Source organism: Hemicordylus capensis, chromosome 3 (assembly GCF_027244095.1).
Source record: "Hemicordylus capensis ecotype Gifberg chromosome 3, rHemCap1.1.pri, whole genome shotgun sequence".
Taxonomy (NCBI): domain Eukaryota; kingdom Metazoa; phylum Chordata; class Lepidosauria; order Squamata; family Cordylidae; genus Hemicordylus; species Hemicordylus capensis.
The window spans coordinates 220,351,369-220,366,800 of NC_069659.1; the positions used below are offsets into that span (position 1 = coordinate 220,351,369).

Sequence of the window (15,432 nt, forward strand, 5' to 3'; positions counted from 1 at the left end):
AAGTTAGGTGCCATATAGATGTAATTCATGAGAAAAACCAGAAATATGAAAGGAGTCCAAAGCTTATCACAGGGCCAGCTTACACTATCCGCAGAATAATGTGGAATCATGCTTCTCTGGAGCATACCACTTCAGGCTGCAAATGGAATTGGTGGCTTGCGTGTTTGAGTGGTCCTCCATGGAAATTAAAACTCCTGCACAAAGAAAATTAGCATGTCGGAGAGATTAGATCCAACCCTTTCCCTTGGCAAGCTATTTTTCTATGCAGTAGTAAACTCTGAATCCTTGGCAAGTCACTGGGAGGGAGAAGAAAAGGTTCAATGACCCCTTTATGTAACACCTCATACCCTTTGGGTCACTAGTACACACACACACAACTCTACTAGTGACCCAAAGAGTATGAGGTACTACATAAAGGGGTCATTGACCCCTTTCACTTTCACACACACACACACACACACACACACACACACACACCCCATTTGCATTTGTTTGTTTGTTTGTTTGTTTGTTTGTTTGTTTACAAGCAATACCTATCTCTCCTCCAAGGAGATTGCTATGACAGTGTCTAGAATTGTCAACACTCCAGGATTGGCCTGGACTCTCCAAGATCTGGAATCGATCTCAGGTGACTTCTGACATCCTGGAGATCTTAATGGCTTGATATGGTGAAAAACATTTGAGGGGGAAATCTCCTGGAATAGCTTTACTCAGAGTTGGCAGCCCAATGGGTAAGAGAGTAGTGTACTCAGGGACGCCTTCGGAATGACGGCAAACTTGTCCCCCTGTCCCAACTGAACTCAGTTTTAGGGTGGGTGGATCAGTTTTAGGGTAGGTTACACGCCCCTTGCTAACTGCCATTTGTTTACTTTGTGCCACTGAATTAAATGAAAACCATGGAGTCCTTTCATATTTACATAGCCTCACCATTTTTTAAAATCATACTTGACAGAGCTAAAGAACTTGTCTTTATATACACAAATTTACTATTTCAGCTTTTCATCTTCAGATGATGGGGAGATATTGTGCTTGCTAGACAGTAAAGGTCCATTCTGAAAATCAACAGGGAGCCATGAAAACCATTGATAGAAGCGCTAAAACATTTATTATGTATCATTTATACAAGTGTACATTATATGGGAATAGACTCTCCACGTTGGTTTCTTTTAACTAGATGTGCTTTGCTGGAGTGATAATCTGGGATAGAAAACATATCAAGTTCAGAAGCATCACAGATGAGAGAGCCCTTGTAAGAATTCAGAACATGTCAGCCTCCCATAAAAGCACATTAGCCTAAAAACGTAACAGCTTATAGGACATAATAACATTTTTGTGTTTTTAGAGCTCGTCTAAAAAAAAAAATCACTGGTTGAAAATACCACACTAATGTGCCTTTAATAGCACAGAGGGAGAGTCCCAGAATCCAAAGTGCAGAACTGTTTCCGGCTTCTGCACGAGGAACAACAGTTGGCAGTACTTAGCAGTGGAGCAGCAAGCTGTCGAGAGCTACTGGGAGGGAAACCCAATTATTTGATGGATTTGTCAATTTGTCCAAATCTGCCAGCAAATCTCTTTCTAAATGCAGTCCACTTGACCCTACAAAAGCATTAGATCTCCTGTGCCTCTCACTATTGAAGGCTGCATGCTGTGGTATTTTTGCAGCTATGGGATGGCTCTCCCAAGTAATGTCCCTCTCCGTAAGTGCGCAAACAAATCTTGTGAGTTAGAAATACAAAACTTGCATTATTAGGTTCTGATCATACAGGAGGCCTAAAAAGAGCCATTGCATGACCAGAAGCCTCCAGCGATCAGTAGCAGATATTGATTCTGTCAGGTGCTAACTGAGCAAAGAGGCACCTTTTTAAAGTGGTGATTCTCTTTATTGAACAGGGGGAGAGCAACTGGCCCTATCCAACCCCAGCACAGCATCCCTCCAGTGGCTGTTGCTGCTATCTATCTTAAGTTTCTTTTTAGATTGTGAGCCCTTTGGCAACAGGGATCCATCTTTATTTATTTTTATTTCTCTATGTAAACCACTTTGGGAACCTTTTTTGAAAAGCGGTATATAAATATTGGGTCACCATCATCACTGTAGGTCCTATGGTCAGTTGGAGAGCCCTCTTCCAGTCCTCTTTCCACCATGCTGCTGCTGCTTTCCCTCTCCCTCATCCTCCAGAAGCACAGGGATTTTTCAGCAGCAGCAGAGAGGAACAAGAAAGTTGTTGCAATACTTTGGAACAAGAGTGACACGGAGACTGCTTTGTCCTCTAGTTCTGGAAAAATCCTGCATCAATGAAGTGTGAGTGGAGGGTGGTGGCAGAGAAAGGGCTGGAATGGAGATCTCTAGCTGACCGTAGCATGATGCACCTATCAGTTCAATAGCTGTTACAGCCAGCCAGAGGCTTCTGACCCCACGAAGGCTCATTTTAAGTCTCCAGAGGCAGGCCTTCATAATTCAGATTTGTGAAGCTTCAGACAGATTCCAAAGTTTTCTAGCTCTATTAGAATCCTTATTAGATATTCTGCTCTTCCTCATATGATGCTTTCATGCAGATGCAGGTGCAAGAGTAACTCATAGAACCAGCCGGTGTTCACAGAAAGTAATATAAAACAGGCTCCCACTTGCCAATTCTATATTGTTTGTTTTTTAAAAATTGGCAGAGTTGTTCCCTCAAGAAAGATCTCTGTCTCTAGTGAGTGATCTATTGCCCTATCTGATCTACCCACCAGCCCGCTTTATGCCATTCATTTGTGTCATATGTAAACAAAATAGATGAAGGATTTCCTTACAGATTCACTGTCTGAGACAGAGGATAGCCTTCGGTTTCTTCTTGGCAGTCCATTTGTATCAGAGGACTGACTGGTAACAGTGGGGCGTCTGGTGGAGGGGTAGCTGTACAATCTGGAATCTTTATGAGAAATCCTTAGCAGAGATCCAAGGCATGGAAGAAACTTTGCAATCGCCATTCTAACAGATAAGAAATTGAACCAATCATTTTTTTTCCAGCCTAACACAACTGCAAGCACAAAAAAGGCTACAAATGCTAAATATTCTCATTCTGTTCTATACATGCTAGAAATGTATTGTGTTTAACAACATACAAAGTACAACAAAGGACACATGCTTAGTTAGAGAGTACATTTCCTCTGGCACCACAGTACTACTGGAAATGTGAATCCCCATCAGTACCATGGCATGTGAATGGGAGCCCCATCTAATGCTTCACATCTAAAAGTGCATCACAATGGCCTGGTTCACACTATTGTTCAAATCCAGATTTAAAGTTGGCAACCAGTGTTAGTGTGTGTGAACCCACATCTAGGCGGGAATCTTAGATTTATTTCTGGAAACAAACCAACACTGGTAATTTTGGTGTGGGTTCACACACTCACGCTAATGTCAGTTACTTCCTTTAAACCTAGATTTGAACAACCGTATGAACCAGGTTAACATACAAACACAGCCAGTCTGTGCATGTGGTTCTCAATCCATGAACAATGTGCATAAACTGCCTCCAAGTGCACATCTCCCTTGCTGGATCAGAGTATGTAAATAATACCAAAAAAAAAGTCTATAGGCTCATCTACACAGGAAGTCCCAAAGGGCCACCAGTCACGAGCACCAAGAGTGGGCAAAAGCTATAGCCATTGGGATTGCTGATATGAACATGGCTTTTAAATGATGGATATTTTATCTGGGTCCAGAGAGCCTTCACCTGTCTTAAAGGCTTGTTAAGGTGGCAGTTTCCCCTAAAATTGATTTCCCTAAAGTAGCACTAAACTGGAAGGGGAGAAGGTACTGAAAGGAGATAGCACTAACTAGCATCAGGGTGCTATGCAACAGTGGCTGTTTAGAAGGCTGTCTCAACCTTCATAATCCTGCCAGACCCTGCCAACCATCTGGACTCAGCCATCAGCATGGGAATTAACATAGTCCACATGAAGCTTGCAGGGATCAGGCATGTTGATTCAGTGCATCTAACTAGGACTGCCAGATCACAACCCGGATAATTTCTTTTTTACTTTTAACTCCTTGCTTCAGTGAGAGATGTTGTCACCAGCCTCCCACCTGGTTTCTTGCTATAGATCTTCCTATGGTTCACCCTGTGGAAGAAAGCAGATGCCCCATTCGCTCTCCCAGGAAGTCAAACAAGTGACAGATATTCTCATTCAGCAAGCCATCTGAAGACTTTCAAAGGTAGTTATTTGATACAAGCAAAAAGAATTCCCCAGGATGCAAACTGGCAGCCTTACACCTGATTTGTGGAAAGAAAAAAACACCCACCTGTTTGGAAGCAACTTTTGAGCTACATCTGCTTAAATGCTATCATTGATAGTCTACCCAGAATAAAATCCTCATTGCATAGAGTAAAAGAGCAATTCCATCACACATGACTTTTCACCTAAACCAATTATTCATTGTGCACGGTTTTGATTGAAATCTAACATGGTTTAAAACTGCCTCTGGCATCTTAAATCTGTGTTTCCAATGAGTGGGAACAGTTGGGAGCTACCCACTCATCTGGCCAATGTCTAGAGGGGGTACCAGATAATAACCATTTATTAGTCCGAGGTCTGCTTCACATGAAACAGCCCTCCAATCCAGTGGAGGAAGAGGCTTGCACTTTTGTTCATGTGGCAATATTCTCATGTGCTACCTTGACAACTGGATCATCTGTTGCCAGCCACCTCTTTATCCACATCACCAAAAAAACAAACTGATCTAAATGCAAACTTCAATTTATTCTACATTCAGAATAACTTTTTTTAAAAGTGCCTTGTGAACACTTGATTGTATCTTGAAATATACTGGTCCTTATCACTAGAAGGCTGAAGTTTTATGCAAATTTACCTGGGAGATTGTGGGACTTACTTCTCAGTAAACATGGACAAGTCTGTCCTGTAAGTAGATTAAAATTCAGAACAAATTAAGAAAATTCTAGGGCCAGCAAAGTTTTCTGACTTTGCATTTCAGGTGGAGAAGATTAGGGTAACCAGAGTGAATATAGATGGGGGATATCTTTATATCTTTAACAGGTGGGTACAAGAGGGGAATTTGGGCAGATCCAGCTTGCCATGTCAGACTACTGGAGAGGGTTTGTTTTTAAAGCTGTACTTGCTGAAGTTCCCAGCTTGTGCACAACTATTAAAAGGTATGAGAGCCATGTCTTCATTTGCTTCTGATCATTCTTAAGGAAGTCTCATCTATTAGATTCACTTTTTGTAAAAGAAAACCAAACTTACCTATATTTGGGGTGGGCAATGGCATAAATGATTGGGTTGTGTATGGCAGAAGCTTTGGCAATCACTGCAGGTACTGAGTTCATAAAGGGTGTGAGGACATGGGAGTACCTAAAGAAAGACAAATACATTCCCTTAGCTGCCAGAGTTTATGTAGCTTTTGCCCCTTATATAACAGACTACATTCCTAAGTGAGCTTTTTCCAAATGCCAATCACATAGGGCTAATGCAGAGATGCAAAACTTTCCCCATGATGCATCTCAACTATTCCTGTGTGGGTGCATTCATATGGAGAACTACTTAACTTATTTTATCAGGAGTCTCTCTGCCCAAAGGCACTCAGTATAAAAATAACAGCACACTAAAATAAACATACAAAAACGTCTCATTAAACAGCAGCAGCTAAACTGGTCCATCACAGCAAAAGCAATACATACAAATGATTTTTAAAAGAAATAACTAAACCACAGCACAATAAGAAACCAGCCATAAAAATAGCATTTCCAAAGAAAACAGTGGGTAGTTAAAAGCAATAGGAGCAGAAAAGTGTACAGCAGCAAGTATGTTTGGCAACATCTGCACTGTTAACCCCCAGCAAAGGCCTTTCAAAACAAGAAGGTCTTCACCTGGTAGAGCACTGCTATTAAAATAGCTAGGTATGTTTTTGTGGGGAAGGAGTTTCATATCTGTGCCATAATGGCGGCAGCAGTGCTTCTGGCCCTGGAGGGTTTTCAGACAGAAGGCTTTACTGTGAGTTCGAAGTTGCCCCCAAAAAACTGATGCAAAAAGTGGATTTTTTTTTAACCCTGGATATAAATCAGGCTACACTCTAACGCACAATGAAAAACCCGAATTGTGTGTGAAGTACTCCCTGATAACTCACAGGGACTTTGGGGTAAATCTGGCCGATATGTGAACACTCACCCTCTATTCCGGAGGAGATGCAAGATAAAAGCCCTGAGTGAAAAACACCCTGATTGGTTTTATTTGGGCAAATGCAGGAACCTTTCCTGCATCTCTAAGTTTTGCTACAGAGCTCTGATGTTTAAAATTTTAAAGGTAAGTACCAACAGGAATTGAGCTTGGGAGCAAAGAGGCAGTCAATACATTTGTACTAAAACAGGAGATAAATGTTACTTTTGTCTGGCGCCCCCGCCCCAGAGATGCTGTACAGTTCTGTACTAGCTGCAGCTTCCAAACCATCTATCTCTTCATATATGACTGGGGATTTCTACAATTGCAGTAGCATATTTTTCAGCCATTAAGAATATAGGAATTGCTCCTGTGACTGAGTTACAGGTTGCATTCCTAGTGCCAAAACATCCTCAAAGATGGCTGGGCTGCACAATCGGAAGTATTTTTTTGGCCTATCTGCCTTGGCCCACAGAGTCCATTCCAGATAAATCTGGAACCACACAGCTGTGAGATCAAGGGCCAGTTGTCATAATCAGGACAATGTGAGGTGAAGGGTAGATCTGGGATCCCAGCTGCATACACTTCTGCAATACATGTTGTAAGAACCTGGAGTTTACTGGAAATCCAGATCTGCTGTGAGTACCCGGATTGGCCAGCTCAGCTCAGATCCTAGATTACCGATCCAAATTCAATCCAGGTTTGCCTGGATTCCTAATAAAACTCCGGGTTCTTATCACATGTGCTGCAGGAGTGTGTGCAGCTCATGGGTCCCACATCCCCGCTTCAACTCACATTATCCTGATCATGAAAACTGGTCATAAATTTAAGAAAGCTATAGCCAACATAAGCCCCATTTGTCATCTGCCCAGTGCAGTTATTGCTCCTGAATATGGGGCAGTTTTGGCATTAAGCACATTGATCGATTGACTGATTGATTGATTAAGTGCCGTCAAGCTGTACGTGCCTATTTTGCTACTTCCTTTGCTACTTAATGTTTCCTTTGCAGACACAACAATATTTATGATTACCCCGCAAAGGCCAGCAAAGCTACTGCAGAATATGGAGACCAAGAGATGACAAAAAGCAAGATGACGATCAAAGCTATTTTGGCCATTTTCCACTCATTCTTCATCTTCTGGTACAACCTCTGAGATTCTTTACTACTGTCTGAACCAATGCTTTGAACTGCCCTGGGAAAGTAAGCACAGGAAAAAAACCTCTTTTTATAAGACAAAAAATAAGCATGTGATTAAGCAAACATGTCTTCTTCTTTTTAAGTTACACAATTTTAATATAGATAATGGTTTGGAATGGATCCAAACCATCTACCAGCTCAGGGCAGGTAGAAACAACAGGACACATTCTTCTGCAGTGCCCGTTTTACAGAGACATCTGTGCCTCTCTCATCTTATGACTATTATGGGTCTACCCTGAGTAAACGGACCAGTTTGACTCCTCTTTGCTGCTCTCCAATAGCAATCCTGCTGTCCCCTACAGTGCTGCCAGGTTCTGTGCATCAGCAATTAATATTCGGCAAACCATGACCTCCCACACGTGCCAAGAGCCCACCACTATGAACTAGAACACAGCCACGGCTACTGCCTTAGTGTGGCAGCCCAACAACCCATTGACCCACAACTTCCTGGCTTCTACTTTACCGGTTTATTCCTGATTACCTGTATTTGGATTTTAATTATATTTCTGTGTACTTTTTATGTCCTTATTTTAGACGATATCCTTTTATCGCATATTAGCTCTTACTATTTTAAGTGATAATTTTATATATTTTAAATCTTTTAAAATCTTTTAATGCGATTTAGTCACATTAATCTTTTAAAATCTTTTAATGCGACTTGGCTTTTATGCTTCTTATTGTTGCCATAGTTAAATCATTCTATGCTAGTAGTAAATTGTGATCCAGAGGATATTATGTCTCTTATTCCAGCCATAGCTATATTTTTAGTGCATTCTTATGCCTCTTATTGCAGCCATGGTTATATCTTAAATCATTTTAAGCTAGTAATGTGTTTTAGAATCTTTTCTGTTTCTTATTGCAGCCATAGTTATATTTTATATTTTAAAACATCTTATGATGGTAGAATGTAAAATCTACTGCTACTTAGGTTTTTAAATGTACTTTATGCTGGTCTGTGACAGTAATAAAGACTGATTAATTGAACTGCCATGGCTCTCTGTCAAGGTATTTATTTATTTATTTAGCATATTTTTATAGCACCCCAAACTTACATCTCTGGGTGGTTTACAAGATAAAAACAACATTAAAACATTAGTTATAAACAAAAACAAGAAATTCAAAACAGAACAATTTAAAATTTTTAAAACAATATTCTAAAACAACATTAAAAACAATCAAAACAGTATCAGTTAAAAGCCTGGGTGAACAGATGTGTCTTTAAAGACTTTTTAAAAATTGTCAGAGATGGGGAGGCTCTTATTTCAGTACGGAGCGCATTCCAAAGTCTCAGGGCAGCAACGGAGAAGGCCTGTCCCTGAGTAGCCACCAGACGAGCCGGTGGCAAATGCAGACGGACCTCTCCTGATTATCTCAGTGGGCGGTGGGGTTCATAACGAAGAAGCCGTTCTCTTAAAAACCCAGGGCCCAAGCTGTTTACGGCTTTATAGGTTATAACTAACATCTTGTATTTTGCCCGGAAACATATCAGCAGCCAGTGTAACTCCTTAAATACGGGAGTAATATGCTCTCTCCTAGATGACCCAGAGACCAGCCTTCGAACCAGAGTTCGAATCAAGCCAATTTGAGTTCGAATCAGGCCAATTTGACTAGCTCAAAGCTCTACTGGTAAAGGGGAATCAGATGAGTATTTCCCTTTACCAGTAAAGGGACAGGGTGGGCTTCCCTAAGGGTAAAGTGGGTGGGAGGGGAATAAATAAGTACTTACTAGTGCCAGTGGTGGTGGCTGCAGCGGCTGTGGAGAGTGGCAGCGGCTCCCCTCCACCCTCGCTGGCCTCCCCCAGAGTAGGCTGGGCTGGCAGCGTCCTGGTTTGGGCCTTCTTTAGCCCAGTTCAGGCCTCTGCCATTTTAGTGACCTCCATGCTTGCGCAGAGGCTATTTGTGCTGGAGATCCAGCTCCAGATGGCATTGACCTTTGCACCAGTAACCCAAATGACCACTAGGGACATTGTAGGTAGAGATGGATAGTTAGGGTCTCCTTCTCTTTCCTGTTTATCTCTGCCTTTATGACCCCCTCTATGGATAGAGTGTACTCAGGAACTTCCTGAGAGTGACTTCCTTCTCCTTCTCCTTCTTCCCAGAATGCTTCCAGCCCTCTCTTTCTGAGCACCATGCTTCTATAGATCCCTCTCTAACCACCATGTAGCCAGTGGTTAGATATAGGTCTTTCCTATCATCATGGACTTCTGAATAAAGTAGATTAGTTTAACTGTACATGAATCTCCATGCTTATCATTTACAAGCTGTTGCTCCGGAGACTCTGTTAACTTCTGCTGTAATGGGAGTGAGTTAGCTCCTGAAATACTCTGCTATATAAGTAATAACCCCAACAATTTGTATGAATGGCTTCCCCCTACTTGTGGGGAGGCCAAGCAGGGGGAGCCATGCCTGCCACCACCCCCACCCCCCAGTGGCACTAGTAAGTAGTTATTTACTCCCTTCCCACCCGCTCTACCCTTAGGGAAGCCTGGTATAGGGCGGTACTGGTAAAGGCGAGTCCTCACCAGATTCCCCTTTACCAGTAGAGCTCTGGGACAGCTCAGTTCGAACAGAGTTCAGTTTGAACTTGGACCGGCCAAGGCTGGTCTGGTTCGACTCCAAACGCATCAAGCCGAGCCGGCTCAATGTTGAGCCCGGCTCGAACTGAGCCAGCTTGCACACCCCTACTGTGTCTACTCCAAACTGCCCATTTGAGAGTGGAGTTTGTATATAATGCTATTTTAAACTTGATAATGTTTTTGTGGGGAAAAGTCAGTGTCTTGTGCCATATAAGGTGTTCCTGTTTACACTTTCCTTTCTCCCTGTATCTTTCCCTCTTCTCTTACTCCTGATCTTCAGGTTTGCACTACAGGTGTGGCAGAAATAGAGGGAACTCATCCTCTGCACATAACTGTACTGGTCCCTCATCCTGTTCTCCCTGGAGTAAGGATTCTCTGATATACCTCTCTCTAGCAGCAGAAACAGAATACATTATGCAAGCAAATAAAATAGATATAAGTTGCTTAATTAATACGTAAAAATGTATTATCTCTAATATGTTTCCAAAACAAAGCACAGTTCAATGATGAAATCTAATTGACAAAAAGGTAGACACAATAGATAAGGAAATAATTAGGTGCATAATGTATGCAGGTTGCAGAATTCTGCTTTTCTTGATGTAGAATCTGAGTTGCCTTGGCTTATAATTTTTTTAAAAGCAAAGAGTACACAGAGTGCTGGGTACCTTTGATCTAATGCACTATGTCAGTTCTTAACCACAATCATGTTGCTCATTCCTCTTTTTCAATCGTCCCAGTTAATCTAATTTCTCTTTGCCTTTTCTAATCCTGACCAAGAATACATAGCAGCGCAATTTTCCAAATCAGCCACCCCAATATCTACTTGCTTTTTTTCAATGGATCAAATGTCTGTCAAAATTATGTGGATCTTGACATGAAATTTACAGTGAACCATGATACTATTTGTTTCTTGCCTCTTAGCTGGCTAGACTTCAAGAAGTTCTCATTCCCTCTCACCCTGCCCTCCCCCCACTCTCTCGGCCCCCGCCCCATATATCTATATCTAAATGCTTAGGCCTGACTGACTGACTTGAAACTCTCAGACCAAACTATGAAAGACAGAAACATGCCGTTTTCACAGACAGGTTCCAGACCTCACCCAGACTACCAGAAAAATAGAAAATCCTGGGGGAATAGATTACTTTGCCAGAAATTGTGGGGAAACTCTTCCATTGGAGAACAATGGGGAATGATCCAACAAACTTTGGCATTTTCCTTGGGTACTTTTTGAGACAGAAACTCTGGAATTTCACTAAACTATGAAGCAATAGACAAGCTATATTTTTCAGTTCACTGCATTTCAAGCCATGTCAGATTTCTAGAAAAATCACTTAAGAGCTCGAAAAACTCAAACACACTTACGGGCTGAAGATATAAATACTTTTTCTCTAAACACATATTCTCTTCTGCACATCAATTAGCAATGAGTGAAGAAAGAGTACATGGTCATTTTGTGGTGCAGGGGTGTGTGTGTGTACACGCATATATACACCTTCCACTAAAGCATGCATACACAGAGAGAATCTATCTATCTATCTATCTATCTATCTATCTATCTATCTATCTATCTATCTATCTATCTATCTATCATCTTCCACTACAGCAAATAACTGGTAGCTAGCTTATGGGTGACTTACCTGTTAGTGTTCTTGATAGCTCTGAAAATGAACACGTAACTGTATATGATGGCAATGAGAGGAATGAAGAACACAAAGCAGAAGAGGAGCATTGTGTAGGCACGGACTGATGGGGTGAAGGTAATATAATCCCAAGAACAGGAAGTCAGGAGGCCTTCAGGAACATAAGCACCTTAGAGAAAAGAGAGAAACTTTGCTAACTTTTGTAAAAAAAAAGTTTTATTTCATTTAACATTAAATTAAGACATGCATTTCAAGTTTATTAATCCTGGTGGCTCATCACACATTGCCCTGAACTCCTTAGAGAAAGGGTGGGAAACACATGGTTCACCCTTTCTCCAGATTTATCCTTACAACAACCCTGTGAGGTAGGCTATACTGAGAAGTAGTGACTGGACCAAGGTCACAAGGTAAGCAATAAGTTGTGGTGGGGATGATGTGATTTTTAGTCCAACCACAGCTGGAGAGCTTCAGGTTGCCTCTCCCCCACCCCCCGCCGCCATACACACTCATATACCACTGGCTCTCAATAATACTGTAGAGAATCATAAGATGCTCATATGGTTAGGTAACTAGATGCTATTTGATTATTACGTGCTAGCATTTTAGAAATTAGCTGTGATAGTGGTTTATAAAATTAGGAACTTTGTGGAGAGAACAAATAAGAGAAAATATTCCCTCCAAAAACAGAGTTATCCAGTGGAAATTATTGCCTTTTGGCTAAGGATAAACCACAGGAAAAGGTTGTACAGTTGCAGAGCACCTAGAAGTATTTCTTCACAAAATGTATTCTTAGCTCACAAACTTCATTGCCACAAAGCTTCTTCATTCAGATACAGCATAAAGATACACAATGCATTGAAACCATACCAATAACAATTTTCCAATAACTGAATGAAGCTATTCATTATTCAGAAACACTGAATAATGGAGGGCAAATGTGTATTACAGTGTGAAAAGGTTCAGAGCAGCACAAGACAGACACTGACCCGCACCAAAGGGTTATGCACTAGGCCAGCTTGTTCCCGCTCCCCCCCCGCCCCCGCCTTCATCTCCTGTCTTACTCTGTGACTCCCATCATAAAGGTGGTTCTTAATATCTCAATCTCACTGGGGCTGCAAGGCCTTGAACTGAGTTCTGGACACCTCACTGCTTACCAGTTCAGTTGGGATTTGGTTTCTTTTGTCAGCTTTGAACAATAACTATTAAAATCTCAGTTTGTTCCCTAAAATCATGCTTCTTGTAACCAAGCTTAAAATGAAAGTGACTACAAACACGTAGTAAAATTTTAAGTAGTGTTCTGGTCAAAGAATGGGGACTTCCTGCCCTCTTATCCTTTCTGCGGCACCCAGAACCCCCCAGAAAACCAATCCTGAGGGTTAGAGTCCTTTCAGGAGTCCTGAGGGATGTGGCACAGAGGAGCTGTAGGTGGAGGAGGGAGTTGGTAGAAATCCCTTCTCCTTTCAAATTGAAGTGCTTTTCTCCTCGTGCAGGCAGTAGGGTTGCCAACTGTCCCTCATTTCAGGGATGAAATGTTGGTCCCTATAGGGGCAGCATTCGTCCCTCATTTTGGTGGCGGGGTGAGCAGCTTCTTATTTTTAGCAGTTTTTGGTTGAATAGTGGTATAACTTGAATATGTTCTAAACAATAACAATGCTGGCATTATTCAATAGCATATCCTTCAGTTACAATGATACTCAGGCTCTTGATTACCACTGCATACACCTCCCGCCACCCCAACCCAGCCAGCCCCAGCCCCCACCCCCAAAACCTGTGTCCCTCATTCTGGCAATGAAATGCTGGCAACCCTAGCAGGGAGCCTCTGGATCTAACCCTTTGTTATTAAATACATTTTTAAAAGAAACGCACAAAACACAGGAAATATTCTCTTGATGGCGCCTGCATAAGAATAAAATTAGTCACGAACACTAAACAGTTATTAACCTCAGCCATTTCCAGCATTTCAATATAACGTCTATCAGTTCAGCTTCTGAAAATGTTACACCAGATGCTGAGCCCAGTTTTCCCTATTGGGCCAATGAGAATGGATATCATGGATACAATACGGGCCGGCTCTCATGATTATGGCTATGTCTGTCAATCAAAAACTGGAGATTCTGACAGTGCATGTGATTTCAACAGTGCATAGAGCTGCCATGACCCCCGAGCCTGACCCTGTCACTCACAGAGGACTCTCAGGATGCGAAGGTCATGAGTTCTGATCCTGCTCCTCAGGCGTGGGCCGTGAATGTGCCTCGGGGGGGGGCTGCTTCTTTAAGGGTAAACGGAGCCGGTGCTCCATGCCGCCCAGCAGCCCCCACAGAGAGGGATCACTTCCGCCACTTACCTGGCTCCCACGGAGGCGAGCCCCCACCAGCCAGGTGAGTGGAGGAGGTGATTCCCCACCGCGGGGGCTGCTGGGTGGCATGGAGCACCGGCTCCGTTTACACTTAAAGAAGCCACCCCCCGCCCCCAGAGGAACGTTCATGGCCCGCGCCTGCTGATCCTGTAATGCCTAGATCTGCCTCAAAAGACTCCCAGGATGAGATGGGAGGGACCCATTTGAGGGACCTCCATCTCCAACACTAGGATCCTCTGTGTCTGTTGACTCTCTTGACACTCCCCAACCCTTACCCTTCTCCTCTGACTCAGAGAATGATGCAGAATCACCACCAGTAGCTGCACAGCTCCCCTACAGGCAATGTCTGGAAAACAGGGCACAGGCCCTTTAAGACCTAGGACATTGGAGGCTCGGGTGGGTCTGCAGCTCTGGCTGCTACTTAGTAGTTTGTCTCTGCTAGTTGGTGGAATAACTTTGTGAGTGTACTCTGCTTTTTAGTTTCTTGCTTGTGATTGCCTGGCTTCTGATCTCCTGCTCATGTTTCACTCTGGTTTGGCTTGCCTTTGTTGGACTGATCCCCTGGTTTCTGGCCTCTTGCTTGCTCACCTCTGTTGGACTGATTACGTGGTGTTTTTTTTACCTCTTGCCTGTATGTGATCCTGGGCTAGTTTTGCCCCTAATGTGTGTTTCTTGCCCCCACATTGCCTGGTGGGCTGCTTCATTTTGCCCTTGCTCCACACAGGTTGTGTTGTGTGAGCTCAGGACTTTTTTTGCTGGTCTCTGGATGGTGTAATAAAAACCTGACATTTAAACCAAGATTGTTAATCTAGGATTTGAACTTGGGTTTTTGCAATGCCACGTGGAGATCAGTGAAAAATCTTGCATTCACATGACATGCTCTGTGGGAATACATGCACCACTTGGATCTCCAATTGTCACTGAACAGATGTTGCCATGATTGTGAGAATTGGTCCTTAGAAATGTATTATAAACCAGCACCTCTAAAAGGTCATTAGTGATTGTTCTACCCTCATTAAACTATGCTTCTTGCTTTGAAGTACATTTCCTCATATTGCTCTCTTACAAAAGGGTCTCTTGTTAAAACAACTGAAATTACTCTTTATGCACACTAGATACAGAACACAAATCCTTCCAGACTCCTTGCCATCAATCCGGTGTTTATAGGCCTTCCCCTGCTTGTAAAGACTGCATGAGGTGGAGCTCAAGAATGTCTCAAATGCCACCCTCCACCCTCCCGTCCCACCCACTTCACACATGGCATGTAACAACAATACCTAGTATATTCCTTTTCCATTTCAGCTCTTAAATTAGTCTTGCCCGTCACAGCATGTTTACTTGCCCTGTGAGGCTTTATAGCAGCCATTGAGAATCAGCTTGCTGAAATCTGTGTAGCTCACTATTTTAAACTGGGTAGCCCTGCTTTTTTGTGTTTCATGATTATTCTAGACTGAGACAGAAAGCTGGGAACTGATTCTTAGCTATCCTTGTTCAAGGCCTATGACATTT

General features: G+C 42.5%; 1 protein-coding gene across 1 annotated transcript in view; it reads right to left on the minus strand.

Moving 5' to 3' along the window:
* The window catches only part of OPN4 (opsin 4), a 93,777-nt gene that overhangs the window by 12,611 nt on the left and 65,734 nt on the right, over positions 1-15,432 (minus strand). The window contains exons 8-11 of the mRNA XM_053309399.1: positions 11,565-11,736; positions 7,185-7,346; positions 5,245-5,352; positions 2,791-2,968 (exon numbers count right to left, since the gene is read on the minus strand). Of these exons, the coding sequence (XP_053165374.1) occupies positions 2,791-2,968; positions 5,245-5,352; positions 7,185-7,346; positions 11,565-11,736 (620 nt within the window). The remainder of the gene's footprint in view (positions 1-2,790; positions 2,969-5,244; positions 5,353-7,184; positions 7,347-11,564; positions 11,737-15,432) is intronic.